Here is a 16,905-nt window from a genome sequence, read left to right on the forward strand (position 1 = left end):
TTCAGTCATTCCCTCCCATCCCTCCTGCCTTTCTCCCATTCCCCTGTTGGCCAAGTTTTGTTTGCTGAATGTTTAAAAAGGAAAGAAGTAAACTCAAAGAAAACTTGAGAAATCTAATTGAAATAAATATTGGCAGAAAATATATCGGAACATGAAAGGCATTTTTCAGACGCAGACAGTAGTGATAGTTTATTCTCAGTCCAGCCCAAACACACACAGCAGCACCCCTCACAAGGCAAGAGGCCGTATCTCAGGATGCCCCTTTACCCTCAGGAAAAACACCCGAAACAAACAGCCCACAGTGTGGCACTGCAGAGAGCCACAACAGCACGGCGAGCCTCCGCGAGGTGGCTGCCAAAAGGGAGGCAAAATGGAGCTGATGGATGAGGCCAGGGACTGAGGCTGCCTCCAACTCGTTGCTGGGGCAGCAAGGGAAAGCCAAGCAGGTGGTGGCCAGAGCGTTGTCTGTTCTTCACCTCCTTCCACAGAGCCCAGTGCTGACTGAATGCCTGCGGAGAGCTCGCAGTGTCTGTGATGGAGAAAGGCGGCGAGGGGTGAGCGGCTGTGGCGGTGGCAAAGCTTCCCGGCAGCGTCGTCTCATGGCCTCTGCATGGAGGCAGCATGGCAGGGTCTGCTGCGTCAGCTCTGAAAAGACACACAGCATTCACTCCCCTTTTAATTAGAGCAGGCTAATCAAACCAGCACAACCCCATTTCCTTGCCTTCCCACCGGACATGCAGTCACATCCAGGTATCAGCACTTACCAAGGCACACCTTGCTCCCGCCAGGCCAGGGAAACAAATACATCGTTACACAACGCTAATTACAAAGCCTTAAAACTCGATGCCTTGCAGCCCGTTACAGGCCCTGTGTAGCTGTGACTGTGGCCCCGTGGGGACACCAAAACTGCCGGGTGCCCCCGTCCCTAACGACCCCAAATGTTCCCCCCTGGATGCCCCAGGCCTGGGGCTCCCTGCGGGCGCAGCCACTGCAGCCCGGCCGGCAGCAGCATCTAGTGGCCATTTCCTCGGTGTCTGCTGCCGGGAGCAGGCCCTGCTTCATCACACGGGCTGGGAACGCCTTAAAAATAGCTCACCAGGGGTGATTTATGCAAATGTTATAAAACAAAAATGTATAAGGTTCAAAACACAACGTGGCTTAAGGATTAAGGGGGAGATGGGCAGCGAAAGGCAGGTTTCCATGGGCCTCAGCCCCCGCCCCTCAGGCCAGTGACCGTGGGGTGACGAGAACCCGCTGTGCTGAGCGAGGGGAGCAGCACTGCCGGCGTTTTGGGGCGTTTCCCTTGCTTTTTGGTAACCCCGGGAACTCCCCAGCAGCCCCGCGAAGCGCCGCCCGCTGCGGCATTTTGTCCCGTGCGCCGCTCCGTCCGTCCCCATGGCAACGGCCGGGGCGCGGGGCCTAGCGGCGAGGCGGGCGCCATGGCGGCCGGCGGCGGCCCCAGCCCCAGCCCCAGCGTGTTCCTGGTGGCCGTCAACGGGCAGATCGAGAGCGGGGAGGTGAGCGGGGACCGCGGCGGGGGGCGGCCCGGCCTCGGCTCCAGCCCCGGCCCGGCCTCGGCTCCAGCCCCGGCAGCGCGGCCTTGCCCCGGCCCTCGGTCCCCGTGGGCCCGTCCCGCTCACGCCGCCCGTCTCCCTGCAGTTCCCCGGGTTTGACGACCTCTACTGCAAGTTCTGCTTCGTCTACGGCCAGGACTGGGTTCCTACAGCTGTAAGGGTTCATTGCCTGCTCCTGAAGCGCTGCCTGGCCAGCTGAGTGTGTGTGTGGCAGCCTTAGGGGAGGCCCCCTCTTATGCCGCTTTCTCCCCCCAGGGTCTGGAGGAGGGCATCTCGCAGATCACCTCCAAGAGCGCCGTCGCGCCCACCACGCTCATCTGGAACTTCCCCATCGAAATTACCTTCAAGAGCACCAACCCGTCCGGCTGTGAGTGCCTGGGGAGGTGGGGGACGCTCGAAGACGAGGCACCTAGCTCACCCCCGCTTCTTTGGCAGGGCCGCAGATTGTCGTGAGCGTCTATGGACCTGATTTTTTTGGAAATGATGTGGTGAGAGGTTATGGAGCTGTTCATGTGCCCTTCACGCCTGGAAGGTGAGGTGACAGCCCTGCCATCTTTCGGGGCTAAAACAGAGATTAATTTCCAGGTTGCAATGTTATTGCAGGGACAAAAGTGTCCCTACATCTGCTTATCGTGTCTTGTCTGTTTGGCACAAAGGGTGTGGATTTTCTAGCAGCAGCCCTGGTTATTATTATTATTGGCAATCCCGTAAGCTACTCCTTAAAGTTAGAACTGGCATGAAGACCACCTAAGTATGAAGTGCAGTGTTAGCTCTCATCACTCTCTCCCCATCTCTCTCAGCACACGCTAAGCTTTCATTCCTGCCACTTGAAATTATGCTCTTCCTATGCAAGCAAACATTTTCCTTGTGAAAGGAAAAGTATTGTTTTACTTTGAGGTGGTCAGTGGTCTGCTGTGTCTGAAATTCCACTGCCTGTACAAATACAAGACTTGCCAGTGCTGTTTGCTTCATTTCTGAAGGTCTGTACCTCTCCTGTTTGGTTTAGGCATAAGAGAACCATTGCTATGTTTGTTCCAGAGTCCACATCTAGGCTGCAAAAGTTTACAAGGTAATGATTAAAGACGTCTTATTTTTAAAGTTCTTGCTCTTACTTGCATATCTCCGTCCAGCTACTCACTGGTGCGTATCTGTGTACACTTTCTAGCATAACCACGTGGTTTTGAAGGTAAAGACACATTCGCAGATGTCTTTTTTTTTTTTTTTTTGAAGAGCTTTCTCTAAACGTGTTATCTCTCTGCTGGCAGTAACGCTTTGTCTTTTTTTCATCTTCATGTTTGAAAAAGAACAAGTTTTAACAGCAGACCTGAATTCCTGTACTGAGGGGCTGCTCCTTATTGCACAGGCTGATTCACGTCAGTGATGTGACTTGCAGAAGTTCTACTTAGACTGATTTTACTGGCTATTTTAGTTGTCACTGGACCCAAGGCCAGTCCGTCCTTAAGTCGTGCTATAGCTAAGGACTTTTCTTGAAGGATAGCCACGTTAAGATCAATCCAGAAAGCAAAGCCAGCACATGGGAAAACAATTCCCTTTGACCTTTTCTTCTATCCAGAATGCCTTTGCTGCCATCTTTGTTTTGTTTCCAAGCACGCATCCCTTCCAAAGTAGGTGTGTACGCATAGGGTGACTCAGGGTGTTTTTTCTGTCCATGGTATTGTTTCAGTGCAGTCGGAATGACCTGTGAGCTGATCATCAGGTTGCTGAGCCTGGTTTGGGGCAGAGCTGGTGTGGGGACCTATGCCCGACAGACAGCATTCAGCTGATGTCCATCTCTTCTCTTACGATACCCTTCTCCTAGAATCTGTGTGCTAGTTTATGTATCTGTGTATTATGTGCATTTCTGAGGTATTTAAGTATCCACGCCTCTCTGTTACTTTGGGTAATGAGGCCCTGAGTCAGACTGGTCTTGAAACAGCTTTGCCATAGAGAGAGTTTGTCTAGCCCAGATATAGCTTGGATTTAATGTAACATGTATGAAATTTCTTTCATTTTTTTCTCCCTCAGAGAGAAAAAAACTTACCTTTGATCAAAGTAGAACAGCAATAAAGAAAGTGAATAGGTCTCCAAAACTCTATACTGTGAACAAAGGCTGGGAGGCTTATTATCCCCTTTAAAAAAATGCATATAATAAATTGTGTCAAATCTAAGCACCACCCTGTGCATCCAATTATTTATTTTCTATTTTCTTCTCCAAGTTGGTTCACAGGGAGACGTCCAGAATTTACTGACCCCAGAGTGGTAGCGCAGGGAGAAGGAAGAGAAGGTAGGTCCCCAGGGGCTCCCGTCTGCACCTCTTGCATAGCAGCAGACCAGGGCTTGGCCACCCATTTCTGCTGGCCTACCCAGGTATGTCAAGAGTTCGACAGTGACTCAAACTCCTCTCTTAACCAGTGTTATTCCTGTCTTCTTCCTTTTAGTAACGAGGGTGCGATCTCAAGGCTTTGTCACCATTTCCTTCAACGTAGTGACCAAGGATATGAAGAAGCTGGGCTATGACGTGAGCCCGAGTGACATGCAGAGCCCCTGTGTGCCTATTACAGAAGGGATTCATAAGTATTGAACTCAGAAGTGAGATTTGCAAAGGCTCACGTAGAAGTTAAACACTTGAGGGGCTTTTATTGTTTGTTTCTTCAACTGGAGAACAAGCATCTGACTGAACTAAGAAAATTTCACCTGAAACCTTTTTTCAAAAAGAAACTCAAGCCCGTGAGGCTTTGGAGAAATTTTCTAGAGTATAATTCTTTCAGTAAGTATACAGCTTGAAAATCCTAAGTTTGTATCATCGGTTCTATTTAGCATTTTTATGTGTAATATTGGACCTCTCAAGAGAAGACCTACAAAGTATTTTTTATAACAGCCTCTTTTTTTTAATACGTTATATACTTCAACTTATAGTTGCAATCGTTTTTCTTTGTTTAAAACATCAGTACAAACCCAGTTCTTTTTTTTTTTTTTTTTACTAATGTTTTTGTGGTAGAAATGGGAAATTGAAATTGTTGCACCTTCCAAGAAGGGGAGGTTATGGAAACGTTCCAGTGAAACACACACGCACTTCTCTGTGCTAGCAGCACAGCACAGCAGGTATCCGTTACTGTGCCCGTAGTCCTCTAGAGTTTGTGCAACTAAATAAAATAGTTTATGCACTGTAGAAACAAGCCCTTCCCCATTTTTAAGGGAAGGAACCTGGGCTTTTGCTTAGGTGACTCTTTGTAGATTTTATTTCTGCATCCAGCTTCAGGAGAAAGAAAAAGGACAGCGGTTGATGCTTTGGGTAGCCGAGATTTTTAACCTGCAACAATTTTAACAGGCTTCTGCCTGTATAATCAGATCACGTGTGGTAGTATGAGTTCAAAGAAGAGAGAATATTGTGCAAGGAAAATGTTTGTTTACAGAGATAATGTACCGTGGCCTTCCTTAGCTGGTGTTCTTATCAGAAGAAAGGCATTAAAAAAGCAACATATTGATGTTCATGTCAGCTATAATTAGGTTTTCCCATTGCATAACCCCCGAGAATGACCAAAACAATGTTGTTTGTTACTAGTGTGACACAAGCTCTGAAGCTAATTTGCTATTCTCGGATGTCTTCAGCATGATGACCCAAAGCTGGCCCCCAGTCTAAACATCTTTTCTGATGTCTTATCATGGCCTTTAACTGAATCCCCTTCTAAGTTATGTTAGTGCTCTTCTTTTAAGCCGAATAAACCCAATTGTCTAAATATTTTTGGTTTTGTCTTTCTGCTGCCTAGGGTTTTTATTTGTTTGTGCCAGCGTGGATGTTTCTAAGTCCTGAATCATCCAAGATCTGCTGTTCTTACAGGTACAAAAGAACAAAGCGTAGACTACCGTGAAATAACTAATTGCTTAGTCACTTTCGTATTTAAATTGGGACACGTAATCTCATGTGTTTTGACTGCAAATACCAAGAGATAACTGTGAGATGGACTTAACATGATACCACCCTGCAAGTGAGCTACCAAGACCTTGAAACTATAAAAATAAAAATAATGAACACTACTCACACAGTACTGAAGTGCAGAGCCTCCACTACAGCTGCGAAGTAAAGCACTCAGGTATAGGTATTTTGTACTGAGCGGTGTGACCAAATAAATATTTCTAAGAAGAAGTGTGATCATTGTGCATTAGCATCTTTTGTACTATTTATAAATACTTTTCCAAACATGGTTACAGATTTTTTTTTCATCTCTGCTTTTATCCTGTCATGTTTTTATTGGTTTTACACTTGCAGTAAGCTGCTCCACCAGTTGTTTTGGCAACTGCTGTAATCTCTCAACTGAGTCATGTCGGAATCCAAATTAGTAAGTATTTCCTGTTGGCTTAGAAGAGATGCAAGGAATTTTGTTTCCTTTTTAAAAGTATTTGAGAAGCAGCTACAGTAGCAGGATAAATATCTGTATTTGAAAAACCTGAAACACCCAGACATTAAACCTATCATTGGTTAAATATCTCTTTCCCCTTGAGCACAGTTACCTGCCCCCATTCTAATTAGAGCAAAACTGCACAACAGAGATTCTAGTCATGAAAAACCTGTTAAACCCAGATCAAGTCCAAACTTCATGCCCAGAGGGATGCAGTGAATTTATTCACGTACAGCTTTACAGCGTGTTACTGCTGCCAATCTGAATTGCTACCTGTTTGAAATGAGTAGTTGGATGCTTACACACTGAGCCTGATCAAAACCAACGTGTGCGTGCATTGCTTCACTGTTCAGAGCCAAGGTGCAAGGACCCTCAGAAAAACTGGTTAAATAAAAAGCCACAGTGAAAAGCAGTGCTCAAAGAAACCACAACCAATATGACAGTAAAGACCATCTGATTCCAAGCTGACCCCACGCTGCTGCCTGTATTACTGGGGCATTTTGCCTATTGTCTGTTTTTTCTCGACTCGTAAGCATTCCGGGCACATTTGTTAAGAATTTCACATACCTTCCTCAAGGCCTTGAAACATGTTTGGCTTCTGGGTGTTTTGCTGCAGGAGCTTTTCAACCTGACACAATTTGCTCCTTATACAATGGCAGGTGTGGGGGTGATGTTTTCAATAACTTGTTTCCCGAGTTCAATGCCATTCGTTTGTTCAGAAAGGCAGCATTGGATAGAGGTAATAAACACGCTCCTCTCCCAGAGACAGGCTTGCTGCTGCTTTTACAATATTCTGGACAACTGTCTCAGCTTTAAGTCTTGGAACTCGAGCACGGCAGAGGTTTTGCAGCTGTTTCACACTGGAGAAAATCTCTGCTCTCATGACAAAGGAATAAAGACAGACACGATGCTGTGCTGTGGAGAGTGACATTAATAAGGAAGGATTAACGACCTGCAAGTGTTCACTGCAGTTAACATATGAAAGGTTAAAGAACCCATACTTTAAGAACAGTGAAAACCCAGAAAAAAAAGTCTTACTATAGTGGGATCCCAAAGCAACAGCAGCTGTTATCACCCTGCTCATCTACTAGTTAATCATTCTCCTTTTTACTTCACAACTGGACTGAGTTCCCAACCTCTTGTAACACAGATGGTGGTACGAGGCTGTCAGCTGGCACGGCAGCTCCTGTTTGTTACGCTTAAGTCTCTCCCAGACAGTGAAATTGCCCATTACCCTCCTAACTCAAGCAGAAAAAACTTCATTTGGAACTTGCATCCTGCTACTCTGCCGAGACAGGGTATGTCAGGAGACACAACAACAACACCGAAACGAGCGAGGCCTGTTAGAGGCAAATGAAGCCTCTGAGGGAGTTCAGGACATGGCAGCAGCCTTCCCTCCTCTGACTCAAGGAGCTTTGGCCGTGCCACGCAGCAGGACACACAAAGGGCTGATGCAGCCAGCTGCTGGTGGCACCCCAGCCGCAGGTGTGCTGGGAGGTAACACTGGCCTGGTGTGCAGGAGCACGGGGACAGAGACAACAGGAGCAGGATCACCGTGCCAGTGCGGGGAGCACTCCAGAGAGCAGAGCGAACAGGCCGTGACCGTCGTGGTAGGGATGCGAGTGCCAGCACACTGGCTTTTGTCACTTCGCACAGCAATAACGGGGACTTGGGGTGATTGTGCAGATCACAACACAGCTCCCACTGTGCCTGCCGGGCAAACAATGCCAAAATAACGGAGGATGGAGCTTCTCCAGAGTCCTTCTTGCTGCTCCATGCAGAGCAGAGCCCAAGATGGGCAGAAATCTCACCTGGAAAAAAGACCCCTGGGGCAGAGGTGGAAAGGGCTCAAGACAGACCTAGTGGGAGAGCCTTCCTGCCATCGGCGTGGAAGCCACCCTGGAAAGAAGCAGCAAAGGACGTGGTCTGAACAGTGTCTGAAAGGGCTGTCTGAACAGTGTCCTCTTCCTGTCAGGAAAAGGAAAGTCATTTGCAACCCCTTTAGGAACTGGTATTTGCAGCCTTTGCTACCAAAACGGGAAACGGCAGCAACAGCTTCTGCCCTCTCGTGGCAGTTTCCAGCCTTTAGGAAGATGTTAGTGACTGCTAATAACAATTAGCTAACGAGATTGTGTGAAGGACACCCAAATCCTCCCTGTTCCTACATGGAAAATTGCTCAGCACAACGGTGCCAGCTGTCCCGCTGCTGCTCCTCACCCCGGGGCAAACACCTGCCAGTGCGAGGAACGACCTGAGCTGCCTCGCAGGGAGCGGGACGGAGCCAGAAACCCGCGCATCTGCGAGCCTTCAAGGAGCTGCCTTCGTCCTCAGGCTGCTATTTCACAACGGCAGTATTGCAGCGGCTAGAAATTATCTCCATCTGAGAATTAGAGTCTTGCAGACAAGTTCAAGCTGACAACTGCTCCGCAGCAGCAGTGCTGGTTCAGGAGCAGGAGTCTCCCGTGAAATACTCCAAAAAGGGAAGAAAAAAAAAAAATAATAAAAGCCAGAGGCACAATCCAGCCAGATTTGAAGAAAGTCAAACCTCCAGCTCTGACTCGACTTGGTCTCATCACCAGCAGCTTCTCAGCCCATCGCAAAGCAGCCCCTGGGTGACCCACCTGTGCCACCGCCGCCAGAGCAGCATGCCAGGACCTGCTGCCACCACCTCCCTCCAGCCGTTTCCCCATTCACCCCACAGCGCTGGTGGCTGGCACCGAGCAGCGGGCAGGGGAGCAGCAGAGCCCACCCAGGATGTCTCCAGGGCATCCCTCAAGCTCACTCAAGGATCCCAGCCCCTGTGGGGAGCACCGTGAAGCCCTCCTGAACACCCCCTAGTCCAGCCAGGCTGGAGACCCTGCTGCAGCCCCTGCCACAGGCTCCCACCACTGGGCTGAGCACGTCCTGGGAGCACAAATCCTGTTAGAAAGCATCCTTTGGTCACTGAAACCAGGCCTGAGCCCCCCAGGATGGAGGCTGTGGTGTAAGGGTACGGTGAGAGCAGGCGGCTTTCCTGGCTGGGTGCAAACAATTGGGTCTCTTGTCCTTCAGCAGGAAGATTAGCAGAAGCATCTCACTGTTGTAGGCTTCTATTTTTATACCTCTATTCAGGCCACGATATTTAAGTCCCCAAATTCACCTCCGAGAATATCCCTACATTTAGTGCCAGGCCTGCCGAAGACATTAAAAAAAAAAGGTAAAAAAAATACCTCCAGCACCGCCCAGCACCAACCTGATCAGACCACGGGCTCAAATCAGAACTGCTTCCCTTCAGCTTGGTTACCCCACTTCTATTCCCTGTCCCCTAAATAAAATCAGAGCCCCCCTTTGTCTGATTGTCACAGGTTCCACATTCCCACCCTGCTGTGACCCAAGGAACGTGTCCAATGATTACCTGCGGCAGAAAACACTGCGGGTGGTCGAGGCACAGCACGAGGGGATCTCCGGGCGTGTCGGTGGTAACGCGGCCGGGGAACAATCCTGCGTGAAGCCAGCATCCTGCCATCAGCCCCCGGCTCCGTGCTGCTCCGGGGCACAAAGCCCGGCCTGATCCAGCCCCGGAGCACGCTGTGGTTTCCGACAGGCCAGGCAGCTGCACCGGTGACTGTTAAATGCAACGGCTTTGCTCCAGCCCAGGGAAGCTTCTGCTGGGCTGGATGGAGCTCCGATGGCACCTGCAGCAGTTCCAGTGCCGCAGCACGCTGTGTCCAAGCAGGGCTTAGAACCACGACGCTCCGGGCTCCCCCTGCCACCCGAGCTATTGCTGCACTTCCAACATTTCCAATTTCCTATTTCAGCCTTGGCAAACCCCTCGGTTGTGTTATGCTGGTAGGCTGCCAATCCCCTATCGATCGCCGCACTGCTACCAATTAACCACCCTAATGGGGAATTGGCAGGGATGCTTAAGGCACCGAAGGGATCGGGGAGGGGGCATTTCCAATCATTGAAACCCAAAGCCTTCAACAATTAGCGGGTATAATCGATTGACAGCAAGACACCGAGAGACAGGATTGCTACCACCATGTACAACACTGGCTCTTAGCTATTTATAATCCTGAGCTCCAAAACCAACTGCCGTCTTTACAAAATCAAAGGTCATTTTGTGTCCCGCTTCACAGTACGGAGGAGAGTTGATTACCTGGAAGGCAGATGAGAGCTGGCTTAAAAAAAAAAAAAAAAAAAAAGGCAGAAGTTTTTATTATGGGGGTCTGTGTAAATCAGGTTTGGTTCTCAGAAAAGTGGACTGCAGGCGGTTGCAGAAGTCTTGCCAAAGCCAGAGCGCAAGCTGGCTCAAAGCATTTCCCCCCAGCTCGATGAAAACGAGCGGAAGACCACAGCTTGCACTGCTCACAGCCCAGGACAAACAAGAGGTAGCAGCAATGTACGTACTCAGCAAAAATACTTGGCAACACTGGTGCGGATGAGGGCAAGCCTCTAGATAATACTTTATCCAGAGAGCCCTCTTCCTCCCCCGAAGCAGGCAAACACCATCTCGCTTCGCAGAAAGGAAGAGGAAACCCGGGGCAGGGAGAGAGCCGCTTGCCAAGGTCAGAGGAAGGCGCAGGCACAGCCAGGATCTCCCCCAACAGCTTCAGCAGCTCAGCCCACTTCCAGCAGCCCCTCTGGCTTGCAAGTCTGTGGTTTAAGTTCCTTTTTAAGGGTATTATAAATCATCACACAACTTTCCACTTCAAGCCTTTCCTAAACCTTTCCTGTAACAAGCACCTTTATTCCAAAAAAACCATGCAATTTCAAGAGGCCAGAGGAAAACGGAGTAAAAGAGCAAAGCGGCACTGATCACGAGAAGAGAGGGGCCAGAGGAGCAATAAAAAACACGCCGGCAGAGAGGAGCCATCCTGCACAGGAGCAGAACGCAAGTCACAGAGCATCCTTCTGTAAAAACGAGAGGTACAAAAAAACAGAAGGTGTCTGGGCAGTCACCTGTGGCAACAGGGTTTTCTTTTTTCCTTTCATGCCCCGACACAGAAGCAAAATGAATTGAAGACCTGACCGGAGGCGAACTCGCTCTCCAGGGAAACTGGAGCGTTACTGAAGCGGTGGGTTTGCGGAACGCCCACAGCGAGCCCTGTGCCACAAATCTGAAATCAAATCATTAAGACAGAACTGATGCTTCTTTCCACGCCCGCCTTTCCCATCATCAGGTCTCTAGCACCGCTGCAGTTGCAGCACTAGAAATTAAGTGTTTGATTACTGATCAGTCTGATTGGCAGCAAACCGCAACTACAGGAAAGCTGGAGGGGCTCTGGAGAGGCAGCTCTGGAAATAGCCTGATAATGAAGTACTTTCCATTTAAGCCAGCCTGAATTGGAAGCTGAAATCACCTCCCAGCTGGAGGCAGGCTCGCTGCTACCCAACCTGTGAGGCCACTCGATCGCTGGGGCAAAGCCAAGGCTGCAGGAGTGGTAACGGCAACGACTGCAACAACGGGAAGCACGGAGTCCAACAGGCAGTGTTGTCACATTTCCCCCAACCCTTATTCCACGACTGCCTGGCTTTAAAAGTCAAGCGCTCCCCAGATTCCGTCTTGACAGAAATACTGAAGCCTCTGCAGAGAACGGTAGTCGATCATCCCTCCACAAACACTGTTTGAACGATAACGTGGTTTAAAGAAGCAATTCAGCCACCTGCAACACAAGTCTTCATTTTTATTGAGTTAGTAAGGTCTCAGCTGATTCTGATTTAAGTGATCTATAAGAAACCCTTCTTTCTCATAGTAAGAGCAGGCCTGCCCCAGGAAAGTGATGAATTCATCGAAGAAATCACATTGACAACGTACAAGAAGCATTACTCTCAATAACTGTTAGATTTCTCCCAGAGCCGAGGACTTTTAGCACAACCTTCATCACCTCAACCAATCCATCAGCTTTCTTGAGAACTAAATCAAGCATGAGAGCAACAGTTTCGAACAGGATATAAACACTACGCAGAGTCTCGAAGAAGCAACACGTCTGGAATATAAGCAATACAATTTTAATTCTGACCAGTCACCTACAAACCCCTCGTCTTTCCACTGTTCTGATGGCATTATTAAATATCACATCTGTGACATCGCTCGGGAAAAATGACACAAAGATACAGACATTATGATACAATAGTACAAATGATAAATTATTTATACAGTAAATAATGTCAATAGTCAGCACAAATTCATAAAAAGCAGCCGGCTCCCAGTATTATGAAAACAGTTTGGTAAATATTTAAATTGTAACACTTGTAAAGGAAGCGAGTCTTGTGAGATTCTGCTGTGAAAAATAAACCATATATTTCTCCACCATTTGTGCAATATTAATACATACAGTACACATTAGAAACTGTAACAGCAAAAGGGAAGATGGATAACAATAGTTGTCTTAGCTACGGGACTTCAAAAAGACTGTAAACACCACAACCCACCACGGTTTTCCTTCCCTGTCCCCTCAATGTAGTTTAGTTTCTATATAGTATAAAACTGAATAAATAACTGAGCTTATTTTGGGTTTAAAATTATGCCAAGATATTTTTGTTTATTTTCATTTTTTACAAAATAATTAACACTTTATCTTTGGTCAATTTGACCAGTAAGGCTATTTTGGGATAGTAACATTTTTAAAAATCAAAAGCACTTTTAATATCTGCACGTGAGAAAAGAAGGGGGAGAGGGAAATGCATTTGGAGAAATACGCCAGAGCAGACGCCATCGGACCCGCATACGTCCCCCATGCGAGGAGAGGTGGGAGAATTATTCCGGACAGCGGTTAAATCGCCACGAAATAGCGTTACCGTTCTGGGCACGGCTGAAGCTTCACCTGCCTAGGGCAGAAGCCGCCTTGCAGCGTCACCGGCAGGGCACCCCGCGCCTGCGCGGCGCCACGAGCGGGTTGAGCAAGGCAGCCGCTCAGCCTCCAGCCCTACAACGCCCACGTCGGCACAGCTGGAGTCCCCAGCCTAACGCTTCGCAGCGCCACAGCCCGGGCTGATCGCCGTTCAGCGGCCTGCCGTGGTTTATCGTGCGATACGCATCTCTCTACACCGTGAAAGGAGTAATACGGCTCCTACGAAGTGGCTTGGTGAAAGCAACAATTTGCCAGTCAGCAGTTTCCTTAAGCCAGGGCTCCCTAGCAGCCCCATCCCGTTTGTACCAGTTCACGGTGACAGATCATCGCTCTGAGCTAGAGGTGACTTGGTAATTCTAAATGCTTACTGTCAACCCCATGGTGCCTTGGAAAGCGGTTACCCAGTGGTTGCCGAGAGGACGCGATGAGAACTGCTTGGCTGAACAGGTAACGCCCCATCTAACTGCTGCAAAGGCATTCCGGTGACTAAGGGAAAAAACATCGAGTGACCTCAAGTCCACTGTTGATAAAATTAAATTGGAAAAATAATAAAGGATAAATCTTGCCACAGATCAATTGGAAAGCACTTCCCCCGCCCCCCCCCCATCTGCAAGAATCACACCCTTCCTGGTCTACACTTTTCAATAACTTCAACAACAACAAAAAAGTAAAGTTTTTTTTCCTTCTTCTGAAAGGCAACATGAATGGTTTTTTGTTTTCTGTTTTTAAAAGACGTACTGGGTGTGGACAGTAATTCTTTTTCCTCCTATATAAAAACAAAAGCAGATGAATATTCCGAATCCTACTTGCAAGTCAATAGTATCAAGAGGATAGAACAATCTGCGTAGAAACATCCACACATTTAGCATTCCATATACTAATAGAGCTACACTGACCTACACAGCTAAAATCTGTGATTGTACCCTAGATTTGATAGTCGTTCAGCCTCCCCTACCCACCAGAAGATACAACCCAGTCCCTTTCGTGTTAGCCAGCCCTTCCCTCCTGCGGCACACGGCCCTAGACTGGCACGGTCCCCCACAGCATCGTTACACCAAGACACAGAACTCTGGCAATTTTTCAGCTTTTTTTTTTTTTTTTTTTTTTTTTTTTTTTTTTTTCTGGTAAGGGAAAGGCCACCAAGATGCATCAGTTCATTCAGAGATGCCCTCGAGGCAGTAGCAAGCGCTGGGACATCCCTTTCCACGTACTCCGCGCACATTTGTGAAAGCAGAGCTCAGAAACGCCGCGGTCTCTGAGGCCAGGTTTGCACCAGTAGCACTGGCTGAAACCTGAGCGTGGTTTAGTGCCGATGAGTCCAGACATGCAAGTTAAAAATGTATAGTTCAGCTTACAATTAACAACTGCAAATGGAACCGGTTATTAAGATGGAGTGCACCTTTCATTAAGAAATATTAGTCGATAAAATTAATGAGTCACGTTTGCACGTTAGGATTTTTAACGTCTCAAGAAGTATTACAAGAAAAAACAGCCTCTCTTCCGATCTTCAAAAAGGCCAAACACCTGTCCGTTCTGGTAATCGGAAAGCGGGAACAAATCAAGGGAAAGGCGACTTTAGTGTTTTTTCTTTTTAATGTAGTCTTAAATCACGTTATGTTCAAATTCAATTCATCTAAAAATAATTAGTCACGAGAATTTGTTTTGATTTGCATTATGAATACTTCATTTAAAAGTAAAATATTTTAGTGTTAATCTTCCCTTTTAAACTCTCTTTACAGAAACAAAGAGCTAAAACCATAAATAAGAGGGCATTAAAACCATAAAAATGACATTTGCCAATATCTTAATTTTTCAGCCAGACTTGATAAATCTATCAAAACCAGACAGTTAAATAAGAACCACATTATAAAAATTAGCAAAAAAAGGACTATCAGGTAACTCTGCAAACTCAAATATGAAACTGTACTAAACAAAATATGTGCAAAAGTATACAAGAGTAACTGCATATAGCAAGGTTAAGCCTGAATTAGTTTTAAAGCTTGCCCCGGTGAAACTGAATTCAAAGTTGTCCCGCTGTATTTCTTTTTTTCTTTCAACTCACATCGTAAGTCAAATAAAAACAAAATACACATGATAACTTCCAAACGAAGCTGGTACTGGACAAGCACAGAGCAGGACACTCACTCAGCACGAGTGCAGCATGCCACTCACAGAGAGTTCCTCAGGAGTCCTTAGAGTAGTGTACAAATTCAACACCGCATACAACAGCACACGTTATACTTGACAACTTGAGAATGTTCTTGGGTGTTTTGTTTTTTTTTGTCTGCTTTTTCCTTTCGAGACAAGCTTGCTTTCTCGGTCAAACCTCTGATACGAAAGCAGTGCGATTTTGCGTTGCAATGTTTAATGCATAAAAACCAGCCACCTGGGCCCTCCGAATCGTTCTCCTCTAAGAGTAAGGACTATGGGTGAACCAACAGTCTAGAACTGTGTATAGTTATGTGCAAAACATTCACTAGCACTCTGAATCTCAGGTCTATCATATGGGCATAGGAAGTGACAGATGCAGGTAAATAGTAATTTCAGGATCCAGCACATCATCTGACATCTACAAAATAGCCAACGGAGTTTAAAATGGCAGGTTCTCCCTAGAAAGTGTATTGAAATGATTAACAAAGTAACAAAATGGGCAGAATCTAACTTTGGTGAAAAGTCTGAACATTTCACATAATGCTCAACAAGCCAAAGTAAGGTACCATCTGTAGCAAAGACTAGATTTAGATTAACTGGTAAGTAGAGACAACTCTTCAAAGATCATAACTGTAAACTGCAAATCTACTTCCAAGTCTCTTACACACCGTTCAGTCCACACAGGCCACGTTCATTTCGCTGTAAAGACTTCAGCCTGGAAACACTATGAAAAGAAAGTTCCTTTAATTGGGTCTTTATAGGAGAAAAGGGTTAGTTGTATTTGTAGACTGGGACGCTGACGGCGGGATTCCTGTACTGTGAAGAGGTTGGGTCATTGATCCTGCAATGCTCACGTTCAGCCCCTGGCCCATCCTCGTTAGAGAAGCCACAGTGCCCATAGCTGGTATCGGTGCCATTCCCACAGGCACTGGGGCCATGGAAGACAGAGGTATTGGCTCCATGCTTATTGGTGGCACAGCACCGAAAGAAGGGCTGGTTCCCATCACAGGACTCGCTCTCATCTGATTTAGAGTGAGTGGCTGAGGCTGATTCACTTGGAAAGGGTTGATTGGAGTTGGTGCTGTAGCTGCGCCTGGTTTTGAGAGAAGGGGGAAGGAGATCGCACCTCCATAAACATTGAGGTTTTGGAAATCATCCTTTCCAGCAAAGAAAGCACCTTCTGTACATCCCCACATGCTCCCAACCCCAAATCACCCTACAGAGAAAGCGGTGTGTCACGGGAGCGACAGCTTCTAAATTTGATAACCTGGAACATGCCTACATCATCTGATTTAATTTCTTTTTTTCACTACTACTAAAAGCTTCCCCTAAAAAGGCTATTCGCACTCCTTTACTGCAATCTAGCTACTGCAGATACGTGCATTTTCTTCAGGATCTCTTCCAGTCAGCTCCATTTAGAAGCTGTACGTGTTTCTGGCACCGAGTTTTGACAAGAATTCATAAAGTAAACAAGTTGTTTCCGAATTACAGCGGTGCTAGAAAAAGCAGAGAATAACTTTCCCAGTGTTTGAGGTTTTTTGGGCTGCTGCCAACACTACGAATTCCTTTTGACGTATATGCATAGTGCTATTTGGATGGCCCAGTGACCCCTTATAAACTTTTTGTAGTAACCGGTAATGGCAGATACACAGATTTCCTCTGGTTAAGCACTGCCAAGGCTCTTCACAATTACTGCTTTTTTCCTACCCAAGGAGTTTAAACTCTTTTCTTTTCTCCCCATTGGAAAAGTGAAGGAAATAAATACCGAAATATCACTGGGAAGTATTTCACTGGGCCGGTGTCACACAGTAATTTCAGTGCATATGAATAGCTTTTCAAGATGCATACATCTTCCAAATGTTTACCATCACCTTCCAAGTCCGCTCTAAGTACAGGCTCATTTATAACAGGAGCCAATTTACAGAACTGCGACAGTCTATTTTTTCCCCA

The 16,905-nt window shown here is 47.0% G+C and overlaps 2 protein-coding genes and 1 long non-coding RNA gene across 5 annotated transcripts in view; 1 reads left to right on the forward strand and 2 right to left on the reverse strand.

Annotated features, from left to right (window-relative positions):
• Positions 1-161: 161 nt before the first annotated feature.
• Positions 162-9,970, reverse strand: LOC118174432. The gene is made up of 2 exons (XR_004754661.1): positions 9,366-9,970; positions 162-645 (listed from the first exon to the last, which is right to left on the reverse strand). It is a non-coding gene; the product is annotated as an uncharacterized LOC118174432 (long non-coding RNA).
• B9D1 (B9 domain containing 1) lies at positions 1,195-4,524 on the forward strand. Its single transcript, XM_035339750.1, has 7 exons — positions 1,195-1,517; positions 1,660-1,728; positions 1,830-1,941; positions 2,010-2,106; positions 2,581-2,643; positions 3,791-3,858; positions 4,013-4,524. Exons 1-7 carry the CDS (start codon positions 1,440-1,442, stop codon positions 4,153-4,155), a joined length of 630 nt encoding a protein of 209 aa, XP_035195641.1. The 5' UTR covers positions 1,195-1,439; the 3' UTR covers positions 4,156-4,524.
• Positions 9,971-13,514: 3,544 nt separating the features above from the next.
• EPN2 (epsin 2) overlaps positions 13,515-16,905 on the reverse strand; it is a 41,344-nt gene continuing 37,953 nt past the window's right edge. For all 3 annotated transcript variants that reach the window (XM_035339726.1, XM_035339725.1, XM_035339724.1), the window contains one exon: positions 13,515-16,048. In XM_035339726.1, the coding sequence (XP_035195617.1) occupies positions 15,711-16,048 (338 nt within the window). In that variant the 3' untranslated portion in view covers positions 13,515-15,710. The remainder of the gene's footprint in view (positions 16,049-16,905) is intronic.

Source organism: Oxyura jamaicensis, chromosome 14 (genome assembly GCF_011077185.1).
Source record: "Oxyura jamaicensis isolate SHBP4307 breed ruddy duck chromosome 14, BPBGC_Ojam_1.0, whole genome shotgun sequence".
In the NCBI taxonomy this organism is placed as follows: Eukaryota; Metazoa; Chordata; class Aves; order Anseriformes; family Anatidae; genus Oxyura; species Oxyura jamaicensis.

What these genes read in the sequence shown, in the direction of transcription:
- B9D1 (XM_035339750.1), top strand. Translation starts at nt 1,440, where the DNA reads ATGGCGGCCGGCGGCGGCCCCAGCCCCAGCCCCAGCGTGTTCCTGGTG. An exon ending in AGGACTGGGTTCCTACAGCT is followed by an intron (nt 1,729 to 1,829) that starts GTAAGGGTTCAT and finishes TTCTCCCCCCAG; the next exon opens with GGTCTGGAGGAGGGCATCTC. An exon ending in GCAGGGAGAAGGAAGAGAAG is followed by an intron (nt 3,859 to 4,012) that starts GTAGGTCCCCAG and finishes TCTTCCTTTTAG; the next exon opens with TAACGAGGGTGCGATCTCAA.